The sequence below is a fragment of the Salvelinus alpinus genome, chromosome 2 (genome assembly GCF_045679555.1).
Source record: "Salvelinus alpinus chromosome 2, SLU_Salpinus.1, whole genome shotgun sequence".
NCBI classification, from domain to species: Eukaryota; Metazoa; Chordata; class Actinopteri; order Salmoniformes; family Salmonidae; genus Salvelinus; species Salvelinus alpinus.
In genome coordinates, this window is record NC_092087.1 from 72,713,177 (window position 1) to 72,728,682 (window position 15,506).

The window sequence follows — 15,506 nt, forward strand, 5'->3', positions numbered from 1 at the left end:
TCAACTGTAGCATGTCCAAACTGTTTGTAAAGCTTTAACAATACTTTGTGTTTTTCTTTAGTGCTCATGTTCTCTGTGACTGTCAGAATCTCCATGTGTTCTGTGTCAGTCAGAGTCTCATTTTTGCATGGACTCTTTGCATGTGATGTCTTTGTCTAAAATGTTTACACAATAGTGGCCTGAGGTAGTAAGTTCAAGAGTCACTGATTGTTTAAACATCACTGCCTTGTCATTTTTTATGTCTAGTACAGCCTCTGCCTTCTTGAGGGAAGCTTTGCTTAATAGTAAGGGGATATCTGTAGGGACCACCTCTGTTTCAATGTGACACTTAGTCTGACCAATTCTTGCTGGTATCTTAACTCTCTTGGTAGAATGGACAATTCTCCCATCTCCAAATTTGAAAGCTCTGTTGCTTGGTGTGTCAATCATATTTTGTACTTCTTTAATATTTAGTTCACTGACATAGCTATCAAGCCATTTTGCACCACACGCTGTCCGTGTACATGCAGTATCAATCACAGCAGATCCTAAGGATTCAACTATAAAAATCTCAGTATCAGAAGCAGATTCATTTGAAAACAGTGTAATGTTACACTGCTCTATCTCTGTGTTTACATTTTCCTCTGTTAGTTTAACTTGTTCATTTTTATGAGGACAGTCTTTAACCCAATGGTAAGTGCTTTGACAAATAGCACATTTTGATCTCCTTCCATATTTGTCCAGTGGATTTGTGCCGGGAAATGGCGCCCTCTTCTGGTTGTCTTGAGAACGTGACTTGTTGGCGCCTTTTCTCTGCTGCTCGGTGTAATATGCTGCGTCACTCACTTGCATTCCATCTGTTATTGGCGCGACAGACGTCTTTTCACCAAATATTATTTTTAGTGCCGACTTCATAGATGCAAAAGTCAGCACAGTACAAGCAGTCAAAGCCAACTGTTTCTCCCTACCATCTAGACAGGCAGTATCTAGCAACTTGAAAGCTAACACTGCATCAGGGAGAACCATGTCGTACTTGCGCATTCTATTGTACCTCTGTTCGAAATCAATGATGTAGTCCGTCATTGCAACCGAAATATCTCTCGTAACACTGTCAAAGTTTGAATATGCCTCGTAGGCACGGTCTTTCTCTTCTTTAAGAAATACAGAATCCAGTGCTGTGATCAAAGTTCCCATACCGTCATCCTTGTTCAAATCCTCAACGGATATTTCCAGTGCTGTATCTCTCGCTCTTCCCTCGAGCGATAATACCACCGAATGTGCTTGCTTTTTCACGTCCAGATTAGTAACCCGTGTCCATATTCCAAGTTCATAATTCCAACTTTCGTACGACCTCTTCTCGTCGAAGCGAGGTGGCACATTGTAGTTATTAGCCATCCTCTGCTACCAATGTTAACTCGAAATGACACAACGACAAGGTTCCAGTTTAACAAATGTTAGGATTTGTGTTTATTGCACTATAACCCAATACTACATCACGTGATTAAATATTAGCAACTGTTGGCCTGGGGGTCTGTGTGTGTGTGCTGGAAGTAACAGTTAGCCCCAGATAAGTGTGCTGGGAAGCTGTGGTTAGCCTTGAGCGAGAGCTCGAAAGCATGCTGCCACCACCATGCTTCACCATAGGGATGGTGCCAGGTTTCCTCCAAACGTGCAGCTTGGCATTCAGGCCAAAGAGTTGAATCTTTGTTTCATCAGAACGGAGAATCTTGTTTCTCATGGTCTTTAGGTACCTTTTGGCAAACTCCAAGCGGGCTGTCATGTCTTTTACTGGCCACTCTACCATAAAGGCCTGATGGGTGGAGTGCTGCAGAGATGGGAAAACCTTCCAGAAGAACAACCATCTTCACAGAGGAACTCTAGAGTGCTGTCAGAGTGACCATCGGGTTCTTGGTCCCCTCCCTGACCAAGGCCCTTCGCCCCCCCGATTGCAGTTTGGCCGGTCGGCCAGCTCTAAAAAGAGTCTTGGTGGTTCCAAACTTCCATTTAAGAATGGAGGACTCTGTGTTCTTGGGGACATTATATGCTACAGAAATTTGGTATCCTTCCTCGACACAATCCTGTCTCGGAGCTCTACGGACAATTCCGTCAACCTAATGGCTTAGTTTTTGCTCTGACATGCAGTCAACTGTGGGACCTTATGTAGACCGGTGTGTGCCTTTCCAACTCATGTCCAATCAATAGAATTTACCACAGGTGGACTCCAATCAAATGATTGATCATCCTTGATGTTTCTATGGAAACAGGATGCACCTGAGCTACATTTCAAGTCTCTGAATAATTATGTAAATAAAAAGGTGCTTCTGTATTTTTAATACATTTGCAGAAATTTATGAAACCTATTTTCGCTTTGTCATTATTGGGTGTTGTGTGTAAATTGAGGACTAATTTATTCTGTACCACAAAGGCACTGTACCACAAACCTCGAAGTACCTTATGGCTATTACTATAACTGGTTACAAATGTAATTAGAGCAGTAAAAAAAATACATGTATTTTTGTTATATCCGTGGAATACGGTCTGATATACCACAGCTGTCAGCCAATCACTATTCAGGGCTCGAACCAACCAGTTTATAAATGTATTTAGGTCATTGCATAACACAGCCAACTGCTCCATTACCTTCAGAAATAAAAGACAGCCAAGTATGGTCAAAAGCGACTTTTAATTTGTGCCAATATTCGTTGCAACTTTTACAGTGATAGACAAACCTGCATGAATTTGGATGAACAAGTAACGGTCATATAGCCCATTTGACCATTCAACATCTTCAGAACAGCACTTCAACATGAATTCACTAAAGCCATGTGTGCAATTTCATTCAAATTACATTTGAACAAAATTGACCTGTGTGTGTGTGTGTAAATACATAGAACCACAGGTTTTCCTGTACAAGGCAGACAGTAAAATAGGCATCAGACCTGTAAGAGAGACCGTGACAGAAGTTTGAACAAGAACTCTGGACAATTTACTTAACGTACCAAATTTTGTCCAACATTGAGAATTAAAATAAAAGACATAAAACGAGAAGTAAGCAGAGCTGTCATAAGGTCACTTGTCATTCTATCAGATGGAGTACCACACAAACAGGCATTCTTTAACCTGTTGAGAAAGTTTCTTTAAAATAAAATACCTCAAAACTGGCACTGAAGTTATAACTGACTTGTAAGGACTACAGATACAAAACAAAAATGATATCTTGTTCTCCATTTCAGGACATTAGAATACCCATTTTCTGGACATATTCACTGAATTTAGTCTTCAGAAATAACGACGCCAGGGTTTGAGTGAACTGTTTGTATCGCCTGTGTGGATTTTAGTTTCCATAGAAATGTTCAAGTCCCAAACTTCATGCAACACTAGATCATGTACCCCAACATTTAATTAATATGACTCACAATTTAGTCCAGCATAACCTTCAATTAAAATGAAACGTTCACAGTAAAACTTTTTTATTTCCATTTTTAATATATATTTTATTAATTTTTTTAAACAAAATGCTTCACCAAAATGTTTTGGTTGAGTCAGACTTGGAACAAACCAGGCGTGCATGCAGTTTTTACTAGACAATGAACACGGTGCAAAAGCAACAACTTCATACGAATCCCTTTTTTTAGATTTTTTTTTTTTAACCTCATCGATCGCGCATCAGAACTTTGCCATTGACACCGGATGGAGTGAGGGGCAACTTAAACCTCATGCCCTTTAGCCAGCAGGCCTGTGACTACAGCACTACAGATGCCAGGGGCTTGGATCAGGTACATAAAGTGCGTCTGTCAAAAAAACTTACAAAAATTAAAAAAGAGGGGGTATCAAAACAATGGACTCGGGGAGGGAGGAGAGGAAGAGGACGGGACGAAATTCCTGGACTCACAGATATACGGGTGGAGATTCTTCTTTTAAAAAAGAGAAAAGGACAGCGGAGTTCTGAGAGAGAGATAGAAGGACCTTAACCCAGGACGAGGCTGGACTTGCCCCCTGGGGGGTTCCTGCGGCCTGACGTCATCCCTGCAGCTGGCTGGGAGGCCCCTGCGGCGGGCTGGAGCGCCTCGCTCCTCTGCTCTGGGGCAGGAACGACCTCAACCTCTACAGCGTTATCTAAACATCGGAAAGGAGACAGGATAACATGCGTGCGACTCAAGCATTTAAAATGTAATACTGCCACTTGAAGCTTTTAAACATCTAATAATAACAAAATCAAATCGATATACACAAACACTACAAATCATACTAAAAATCATGTTTTTCCCTTATAATTTAACCAGCATTATTGTGAATAAAATGAACCTTCTTAGAAGTTTACAGACATTAATATGTACAACTTGTTAAACAGTGGAAGTTAGCAAGAATCATTCAAATTGTCCTCACCAGCATTTCCCATGTCATCGTCTCCATTCTAAGAGGAGATGAAGGGAAAAAGGGTAAGTGATTAGAAAACACAACAGAAAGGATTAGGCCAAATACATGAAAGTGAAAATCCTCAACAAGGAAGGCCCATTGTTTAACTTTGAGGAAATGTCAACATGAGAAATTCCAGATTTATCACCCCCACACACAAACACAGCGTTGAGCCATCTCACCCCGGCGTTGGAGTCCTCGTGGTTGTTGGCGGAAGACTGGGCAGCACATCTCCTCAGTGGGGCTGAGGGCTCTCCACACAGTACTCCGGTGGGCTTCCCACCTGTAGATACACAGAATTGACACGGTTTGATTCTCATTCCCTGGGAATTGTCGGGCTAGTCACCAAGTGATCGTGGGCTTACATCCTAATTTACGAACATCTCATGCCAGAAGTGATAACGTTTTAAAAGCTTGATAGAGTTATAAGCAGCCAAACACCTCATCTAATCAAGTAGAATGAAACTAAAACTGCTTAGCTCTGCCATTTCATGAATTGATCCTACTGCTCATGATTTTTATTATTGCTAAATCACAAGGGGTTGCAAGTTACGACCAAGAAACAAAAGTTGAGGAAGTGAGAGAGTTCACAACCACAAAGACAGAGAACACTCCAATTCAACATCCAGCCTGGGGACAAGCCAAAAACCATTCAGTCACCTCACCTGACCTTTCAGACAGCATGCGGAACTCCCCTACTCAAGTCAGTTGGATTTATCATATACTGAACAAAAATATAAAACTTAAAAAATATTTTACTGAGTTATGAACTCTAAGCATATCCATCAATTGAAATAAATTCATTAGGCCTTAATCTATGGATTTCACATGACTGGGAATACAGAGACGAGTCTTGGTCACAGATATCTTTGTTTTTAAAAAAGGTTAGGATCAGAAAACCAGTCAGTATCTGGTGCGACATCAGCCGCATAGCGTTGACCAGGCTGTTGATTGTGACCTGACACAGGAGCATTCGCTGCAGGCAACGCAGAGATCCTCATGAATATTCCAGCATGGCTCAGACTCAGCCCTGCTGGGATTCAGTGTAGGAAGGAAGATCAAGAGTGGAAGAGTGAATGTAATGACTATGGATTGGAGGAGTTAAATTGGCCATTTCCTGACTAAGCAAGGTGACAGCTTTTCTTATATCTGTGAAGCGAACATGAATCACAGCATCATACATGAACACGATCTGCCCTCTTGTGGAGGAAGTTGCAACTTGCATCCCACATAGATTATCTCCAGGTTGGATGAAATTAAGACCTTTTTAAAAATGCCACTTGGAATGAAATGTAATATCAATTGTGAGGTCTGCACACACCTGCTGATATTCCACTCCAGAAATGACCCCGTTGGCAAAAAGTAGTATATTTAGGGCTGGCTCTTAAAACTGACAGTGTTAACTAATTTGCAAATGTGAAACAGACAACCATAATTTAAGTAAAAAAATATCAAATACCCAGTTCATGCTACAAAAACAAACTGAGGTATTAAAAATAGGTTATATTTTACCCCCCAAAAAATCCATGACGCAAAGTGAGGCATTGTTGACAATAGATGGATGCATTTGAATGCATGGTTAATATAATTCACCAATACATTTATTGGTAGTCCAACTAATTGCCATCAGGTTGTAAATAGCAGCTGGCCTGGTACTTTGCTTGTTTCAGTGACTCAATATTTTGAAAAAAAAAACCAAAACTGACAAGACAATGTAACTAATACTGGGAATGTTAATACAAATCAAACTAGCAAGGGCAATGATCAAGTCAGTCATATCCATCAAATGTATTTATAAAGCCCTTTTTACATCAGCCGATGTCACAAAGTGCTATACAGAAACCCAGCCTAAAAGCCCAACAGCAAGCAATGCAGAACAGAAGCACAGTGGCTAGGAAAACCTGCCAAGAAGGCAGGAACCGAGGATGAAACCTAGAGGAAGAAGGCTCTGAGGGGTGGTCAGTCCTCTTCTGGCTGTGCCGGGTGGAGATTATAACAGTACATGGGCAAGATGTTCAAACATTCATAGATGACCAGCAGGGTCAAATAATAATCACAGTGGTTGTAGAGGGTGCAACAGGTGGCTAACATGCAGACCAGACAGCACACGTTTAATCTGTGAGCGTTGCAAAATAGAATTGACATGTTATTCAATCATTTCATCCAAACTGCTCAAGCGCATCAGACTCCTGCATAGCCAGGTGCTATGGTTCTATTTTAGCCATTTGACGCGCTGCATGTCCCACCTCTCCCATCTACTCATTGGTTATTACGAGCATTTACCCACATGGGTCATCGAAAGATGGAGGTCCACACTCAAGTTGGTGATGGTAATGCACCTTAAAGTTGGTTGCCAACCCCCATCAAAATTCTATAAAGATTCATTTAAAAAAATAATCTAAACGTATGCATTTCAGGTAAAATAACAACCCATGTTCATCCCCCAGGACAAATTAGCAAGCAAGTCCAGGGAAGCAAACTAGTGAGGGCCCAAAAAGGATACCTTTCGGCAAAAATAATACTGCTCAAAAAAATAAAGGGAACACTTAAACAACACAACGTAACGCCAAGTCAATCACACTTCTGTGAAATCAAACTGTCCACTTAGGAAGCAACACTGATTGACAATACATTTCACATGCTGTTGTGCAAATGGAATAGACAACAGGTGGAAATTATAGGCAATTAGCAAGACACCCCCAATAAAGGAGTGGTTCTGCAGGTGGTGAACACAGACCACTTCTCAGTTCCTATGCTTCCTGGCTGATGTTTTGGTCACTTTTGAATGCTGGTGGTGCTTTCACTCTAGTGGTAGCATGAGACGGTGTCTACAACCCACACAAGTGGCTCAGGTAGTGCAGCTCATCCAGGATGGCACATCAATGCGAGCTGTGGCAAGAAGGTTTGCTGTGTGTCAGCGTAGTGTCCAGAGCATGAAGGCGCTACCAGGAGACAGGCCAGTACATCAGGAGACGTGGAGGAGGCCGTAGGGCAACAACCCAGCAGCAGGACCGCTACCTCTGCCTTTGTGCAAGGAGGAGCACTGCCAGAGCACTGCAAAATGCCCTCCAGCAGGCCACAAATGTGCATGTGTCTGCTCAAACGGTCAGAAACAGACTCCATGAGGGTGGTATGAGGGCCCAACGTCCACAGGTGGGGGTTGTGCTTACAGCCCAACACCGTGCAGGACGTTTGGCATTTGCCAGAACACCAAGATTGGCAAATTCGCCACTGGCGCCCTGTGCTCTTCACAGATGAAAGCAGGTTCACACTGAGCACACGTGACAGAGTCTGGAGACGCCGTGGAGAACATTCTGCTGCCTGCAACATCCTCCAGCATGACCGGTTTGGCGGTGGGTCAGTCATGGTGTGGGGTGGCATTTCTTTGGGGGGCCGCACAGCCCTCCATGTGCTCGCCAGAGGTAGCCTGACTGCCATTAGGTACCGAGATGAGATCCTCAGACCCCTTGTGAGACCATATGCTGGTACGGTTGGCCCTGGGTTCCTCCTAATGCAAGACAATGCTAGACCTCATGTGGCTGGAGTGTGTCAGCAGTTCCTGCAAGAGGAAGGCATTGATGCTATGGACTGGCCCGCCCGTTCCCCAGACCTGAATCCAATTGAGCACATCTGGGACATCATGTCTCGCTCCATCCACCAACGCCACGTTGCACCACAGACTGTCCAGGAGTTGGCGGATGCTTTAGTCCAGGTCTGGGAGGAGATCCCTCAGGAGACCATCCGCCACCTCATCAGGAGCATGCCCAGGCGTTGTAGGAAGGTCATACAGGCACGTGGAGGCCACACACACACTACTGAGCCTCATTTTGACTTAAGGACATTACATCAAAGTTGGATCAGCCTGTAGTGTGGTTTTCCACTTTAATTTTGAGTGCGACTCCAAATCCAGACCTCCATGGGTTGATAAATTTGATTTCCATTGATAATTTGTGTGATTTTGTTGTCAGCACATTCAACTATGTAAAGAAAAAAGTATTTAATAAGAATATTTCATTCATTCAGATCTAGGATGTGTTATTTTAGTGTTCCCTTTATTTTTTTGAGCAGTGTATATATATATATTTTTTTAAAGTGAATAGTTTGCATCCCTGAGCAACAGCTAGCTAAATGTTTAATATGCATTTCAACCGGTCCCAAAATCAATATACTTGGTTTTGGTATTTTAACCTGGGTGTCATGAACGCATTTGGTAGGGATAGACAATCAACATGCACGCGCGGAGCCGGTTTGGTCATCCAGACAGAAAGTCAGGCAACCAGTAGGCCTAGGCTACATAAAAACAAACATTAAAAAGCAATGCGCGAAAGTTCGTTCCATAATTCAATTAGCTGGAAACACAGTTGTCAAAAACTAGCAGTTTGTCAAAATTTTGAAATAGGGTAGACCTAATATGCAACTAGCATTGGTTGGTAAGATGACTAGGATTGTGCCTTTGGCTAGAGGACAATGAAAGAAAGTTGACAAAATAATTGCCTCCACAGATATGGTCTGATTTTGGCAAGGCTACTTTGGAGCAAGGCAAGACGCGTAGTAAAACTGTTCAGGTTTGCAACAGTTATGTTTTCAAAATGCATACTGCCTCCAGCTCATTGCAAAGTGGTGTGACACACTGATGAAGCCTGCCTTCTGTTGCCTTTGCATACATTTTTTAGATGCTGTAGAATCTGCATGCTTTGTGCGTGTGATAAAGATACATAACGAAAACACATGCGCCAATTTAATTCCACTAAATTATGCAAATTAACCTATAGACTGATAAGCATGACAAGTCAAATGTATTTACATGGACTGGTATTTTTTCTTCTCCAAGACTATTGGCCAGTGCTAATTTTATGCATTAATGTCTACATTCCTTTTTGCCACATTTATTATTAGACAACTTTATGCATACTTTTAAATTGTATTATGTGAGCTAAACAAGTAAAAGGTAGAATATTTATTTTATTAATAATGTTACCGTCCCCATGACACAGCTATTTCAGCCACACCGGTTGCGGACGTGTGTATGTATATAAAATAATAAATATTTGTTTTTTTATTTAAAAAAATAAACAAGCACACATCCATGCCACCACCACAGAAAAATATTGGCAGTAGAATGGCCTTACAGAAGAGCTCAGTTACTTACGTCCTTTCCAACAAGTCAGTTCATAAAATGTCTGCCCTGGTCAACTGTAAGTGCTGTTATTGTGAAGTGGAAACGTCTAGGAGCAACAGCGGCTCAGCCGCAAAGTGGTAGGCAACACAAGCTCACAGATCCAGACTTATGAACTGCATACAAATCTTCTGTCCTCGGTTGCTTCAGTAGTGTTCCAAACTGCCTCTGGAAGCAACGTTAGCACAAGAACAGTTCATTGAGGGCTTCATGAAATGGGTTCCCATGGCCAAGCAGCCGCACACAAGCCAAAGATCACCATGCGCAATACCAAGTGTCTGCTGGAGTGGTGTAAAGCTCGCCGCCATCAGACTCTGGAGCAGTGGAAACACGTTCTCTGGAGTGATAAATCAAGCTTCACCATCTGGCAGTACGACAGACGAATCTGGGTTTGGCAGATGCCAGGAGAATGCTACCTGCCTGAATGCATAGTGCCAACTGTAAAGTGTGGAGGAGGAATAATGGTCTGGGGCTGTTTTTCATGGTTCGGGCTAGGCCCCTTAGTTCCAGTCTAGGGAAATCTTAATGCTACAGCATACAATGACATTCTAGAAGATTCTGTGCTTCCAACTTTGTGGAAGGTCTTTCCCTGTTCCAACATGACAATGCGCCCATGCACAAAGCAAGGTCCATACAGAACGAGATCGGTGTGGAAGAACATGACTGGCCTGCACAGAGCCCTGACCTCAACCCCATCAAACACCTTTAGGATGAATTGGAACACCAACTGTGAGCGGACCTCTAATGCTTGTGGCTGAATGGACGCAAGTCCCCGAAGCAATGTTCCAACATCTAGTGGAAAGCCTTCCCAGCAAAAGGGGGGACCAACTCCACATTAATGCCAATAACTTAGGAAAAATCTGTTCGACGAGCAGGTGTCCACATACTTTTGGTCGTGTAGTGTACTTTCATTGCAGGGTTAATGCGCATCACTGTTGACCAAATACTGGTTTTATGAAATAAACATTTTTGTCCTTAAAATAGCATTGAATTGATAAGAAATACAGTGGACAGTGTTAATATTGTAAATTACTATTGTAGCTGGAAACGGCTGATTTTGAATGGAATATCTACATAGGCGTACAGAGGCCCATTATCAGCAACCACCACTCCGGTGTTCCAATGGCATGTTCTGTTAGCTAACTTCTTATGACTGCAGGGGCAGTATTGAGTAGCTTGGATGAAAGGTGCACAGAGGTGCCCAGAGTAAACGGCCTGCTCCTCAGTCATAGTTGCTAATATATGCATATTATTATTAGTATTGATAGAAAACTCTGACTTTTCTAAAACTGTTTGAATGATGTCTGTAAGTATAACAGAACTCATATGGCAGGCAGAAACCTGAGAAAAAAATCCAACCAGGAAGTGGGAAATCTGAGGTTTGTAGTTTTTCAACTCTTTGCCTATCCAAGATACAGTGGAAATTTGGTCCGATGGCACTTCCTAAGGCTTCCACTAGATGTCAACAGTCTTTAGAACCTTGTTCGAGGCTTCTACTGTGAAGGGGAGAGAATGAGAGCTGATTGAGTAAGGGTTCTGCCAGAAGGCCATGTGCTCAGTCAGGCGTGCGCCCGTGAGAGAGTTAGCTGCGTTCCCTTTCATTTCTAAAGACAAAGGAAATCTCCGGTTGAAACATTATTGATGATTTATGATAAAAACATCCTAAAGATTGATTATATACATCGTTTGACATGTTTCTACGAACTGTAATATAACTTTTGACTTTGGACCTAGTGCCTGCGCATTTGGATTACTGTACTAAACGCACAAAAAAAAAGGAGGTATTTGGACATAAATGATGATGACTTCATCAAACAAAACAAACATTTATTGTGGAACTGGGATTCCTGGGAGTGCATTCTGATGAAGATCAAAACTTAAGTGAATATTTATAATGCTATTTCTGACTTTTGTTGACTCCATAACATGGTGGGTATCTGTATGGCTTGTTTTGGTCTCTGAGCGCTGTACTCAGATTATTCCATGGTGTGCTTTCGCTGTTAAGCTTTTTTGAAATCTGACACAGCGGTTGCATTAAGGAGAAGTATATATTTAATTCCATGCATAACAGTTGTATTTTCATCAACATTTATGATGAGTATTTCTGTAAATTGACGTGGCTCTCTGCACTTTCACTGGATGTTTGAGGCAAAACATAACGCGCCAATGTAAACAGAGATTTTTGGATATAAATATGAACTTTATCGAACAAAACATACATGTAGTGTAACATGAAGTCCTATGAGTTCCATCTGATGAAGATCAAAGTTTAGTGATTAATTTCTATATTTCTGCTTTTTGTGACTCCTCTCTTTGGCTGGAAAAATGGCTGTGTTTTTTTGTGACTAGGTACTGACCTAACATAATCGCATGGTATGCTTTTGTCGTAAAGATTTTTTGAAATCGGACACTGTGGTGTGATTAACAAGTTTATCTTTAAAATAGTGTATAATACATGTATGTTTGAGGAATTTTAATTATGAGATTTGTTTGAATTTGGCGCCCTGCACTTTCACTGGATGTTGGTCAGGTGGGACGTTAGCGTCCCACGTACCCTAGAGAGGTTATTAACAGAGTTGCGACAGTTTTGAAATGGGTGGCCAGTAATAAACTGGTCCTGAACTTCTAAAACTTAGAGCATTGTATTTGGTACAAATGATTCCCTAAGTTCTAGACCTCAGCTGAATCTGGTAATGAATGGTGTGGCTGTTGAACAAGTTGAGGGGACTAAATTACTTTGCGTTACCTTTCATTGTAAACTGTTATGGTCAAAACATAGATTCAAATGCTTGTAAAAGATGGGGAGAGGTCTGTCCGTATTAAAGAGATGCTCTGCTTTTTTGACACCGCACTCCAAAAAGCAAGTCCTGCAGGCTCTAGTTTTGTCGCATATTGATTATTGTCCAGTCGAGTGATGCAAGGAAAGATCTAGTTAAGCGACACATCTTGCTCTTCATTGTAGTCAAAGGTATTATTCTTATAAGAAACAGTGTTAAAAATCCCAAATTGTTTGCATAGTCAACTTACACATAGCTCTGACACACACTTACCCCATTAGACATGCCACCAGGGGTATTTTCACAGTCCCCAAAACCAGAACAAATGCAAGAAAGCATACAGTATTATATAGAGCCATTTTATTACATGGAACTCTGTTCCATCTCATATTGCTCAAATGTACAGCAAACCTGTTTTTTTTTAAAACAGATAAAGCAACACCTCATGGCACATCGCCTCTTCCATATTTTACCTCGATAGTTTGTGTATGTATTGATATGTACGCTACGCGTGCCTTTTTAAAAATAATGATGAAGTTCTGTCCATGAGCTGTTCTTGTCTATTAATGTTCTGTATTATGTCATATTTCATGTGGACCCAGGATGAGTAGCTGCCGATTTTGCAACAGCTAATGGGGATCCTAATAAAATACCAACAAACAAAAAAAATGTATAGAAAATCTTGCCCTCTCCTCTGGCAACGGCCCGACTCGCACACGTGGTTGGATAGCTTTAACATTTTGAAAGTGCGCCTCCAGTATTATTTGATGTTAAAATAGTAATAACTGCAACAATTATGCAGCGGCACTATAACGGAAACACTGTAGTCATCTCAGTTGCATTTAAGACCTTTGAATTTAAGAAACTGAGATAAATTAATTTTAGATTTAAAGACTAAGGACCCACACTGAGGAGTTTTGATAAATTACATAGGCTCCATACAGCTAGAGGCACAGTATAAGTACTATACAAGAGGCTGTGGTAGGGTGATGGTTACCAGGTGGGTTGTTCCTCCGATGAGCGTGTGGGTCATCTGGTTCAGGGAAGATGTTGGAGGCCATCTTGTTTTTGCGACTGGGGGGCTTTTCCTCATCATTGCCAAAAGAGATGTTGGAGGCTCCTCCAGGGGGGCGCAGGACCCTAAGAGACAAAGCAATGAGAAAAGTATTGAGTAAAATAAATAACTAGCCTAACTTGTATACTTCTTACTGGTATAGCCTTAATTAGAGGGTACAAATCCTAGTTTAAGAGTTCCTACTGAAGAAAAAAAACATAAAATAAATACACACATCTGTCTGAAATTTTGCACAGGACTAAGGGCATCATCCCCAGGCTATTTTGGGAGGAAGTCAGTGTCTGGTGCGCAACACTACATTAAAGCCTTCCTGACTACTGTCATTATGGTGGTCTGGTTAGCTGACACATTGACTAGAGCTAATCTATGCTGACACACAAAATGCTTTGAATTCATGTTAGAGATGGGCTCCTGCTGGCTCCACTATCTCTTCCTGCAGTGAGTGAACCCACCTTTAAGCCGAGGACTTAGAAGAGGATGAAAAATGGGTGTGAGACCAAATGTGAGGATTTTTAAAGCATGAAAGAATCTTTGAAATGGCAGCTTCTCTGCATTTTGAGATAATGATTTTTTTTTAAACAATACCTTCTGCTAAGATTAACAATTAAATATATATATTTATTTTTTTACATGCCTTGTGCTTGCATAAATGTAAAACAGGTGCAAGCTCACTTGATCGATTTTCACGATAACAGACATTTTAGGTTCCCCATCCCACTTGCCCCAGAGGTACACTACAACCAGCGGGTCATAAAATATCCAGATGTCATTGTAGCCAGTTGTCTCTGTATGTGGGGCAGCTGCTTCGGCCTGATATCAACCCGGCTAAACCAACCAGATGTAAAATAATTGAAGTCTGATTAGCATAGTTGGTTTTGCAAGTCAGTAACTAGTTAGCGGAATAGATGGTTAGTGAATATTTAATTTGAGCAAATCTGGTTATGGAAGAGAGCTGCATGGTCGTGGTTTGCCAACTGGATACTAGCAACGTTAGTCGGATAGAAAAAACACCTTCCACAGGGGGCCCCACCCAACCATAAAATTAACGGTTATTGATTTGCTAGCCAACGACAAGTTTCATGCTAGCAGTCTGGCTCTAGTGTCATACACCCTGCATTGATGAAAGGAATCAACATTCGCTTGTTCTTTTAAGGCAAGCAATCAGTGAGAACCATTAGCATTAGCTTGCTTTTACACACCTACGAGCACGTCGTTAGCTAGCTACATTCACTAGCTAAATGCTAGCAAGCTAACGTTAGTTAGCCTGTTACACATACAAAGAGGCAAATGTCAACGGTGGTTGTGGCCACAGATGCATTTAACGTGAAATACATCCTCTCACAAATAATTTTAAAAGCCATTAATACGAACAGGTTAAGAAAATAGTGTCCATTGTTTGACAGCTAGCTATAGTTCACTAGTTAGTTAAAGGTTAGCTAACTTAGCTGTCTAGAAGAGGGCTGCATCATTTGGCTGAAATTGCAAGGCTCTTGACATGTCATGATGCTTACCTGGAGCTGCTTTTTGCTCCGGCTTCCATGCCTGAATATATAGTTGTCGTCGTCATTTTGTGAGAGGCTGGTAGGAGTTAATAAGCTATTGCAAATAACACGACGATTTTAGACCAATATTTCACCACCTCAGACTCGTTTTACTCCACCCGGTACAAGCAAAATGATCAATCGGCCTTTAAAAAAAAAAAACGTCGAGGGCGTTTCCATGGTTGAATTGCCACCCACAAAAGGAAGATTCGTTCTTCTGATTGGTTCCTGACTCATAAATCATGCATGTGATTGGAGAATCGGTGTACGACCTGCGCGTTCAAGGAAAAGCAAACCGTCCTTAGCAACAAAAAAATTATCCATATGATGTCTGAATCGAGAGATTGTATAACCCTCCTTTCTGTACAATCAAACATTTTGAGATAAATCCTTTCTTGACAAATACTTCTGTTTTTACCCCCCATACAGAATCAATCAGTTGATACAATAGAGAACAATAATGAAAAATCTGACTATATGATTCCGACAGAAGGTCACCTAGAAAGCATTTACACAGGCAGCCCAATTCTGATCTATGTTCC

At 41.5% G+C, this 15,506-nt stretch overlaps 1 protein-coding gene across 1 annotated transcript; it reads right to left on the reverse strand.

The window, feature by feature from the left end:
* Positions 1-2,643: 2,643 nt before the first annotated feature.
* On the reverse strand, positions 2,644-15,173 carry LOC139567703 (jupiter microtubule associated homolog 1-like). Its single transcript, XM_071389135.1, has 5 exons — positions 14,935-15,173; positions 13,346-13,488; positions 4,578-4,678; positions 4,366-4,393; positions 2,644-4,095 (listed from the first exon to the last, which is right to left on the reverse strand). Exons 1-5 carry the CDS (start codon positions 14,988-14,990, stop codon positions 3,947-3,949), a joined length of 477 nt encoding a protein of 158 aa, XP_071245236.1. The 5' UTR covers positions 14,991-15,173; the 3' UTR covers positions 2,644-3,946.
* Positions 15,174-15,506: the final 333 nt, after the last annotated feature.

Bases quoted from the DNA above. Each gene is read 5' to 3' on its own strand.
- LOC139567703 (XM_071389135.1), bottom strand. From the start codon at position 14,990: ATGACGACGACAACTATATATTCAGGCATGGAAGCCGGAGCAAAAAGC. The intron at 13,489-14,934 runs GTAAGCATCATG...TTTGTCTCTTAG, and splicing joins GGAGCAAAAAGCAGCTCCAG to GGTCCTGCGCCCCCCTGGAG. The intron at 4,679-13,345 runs GTAACCATCACC...GTGTATCTACAG, and splicing joins TCGGAGGAACAACCCACCTG to GTGGGAAGCCCACCGGAGTA.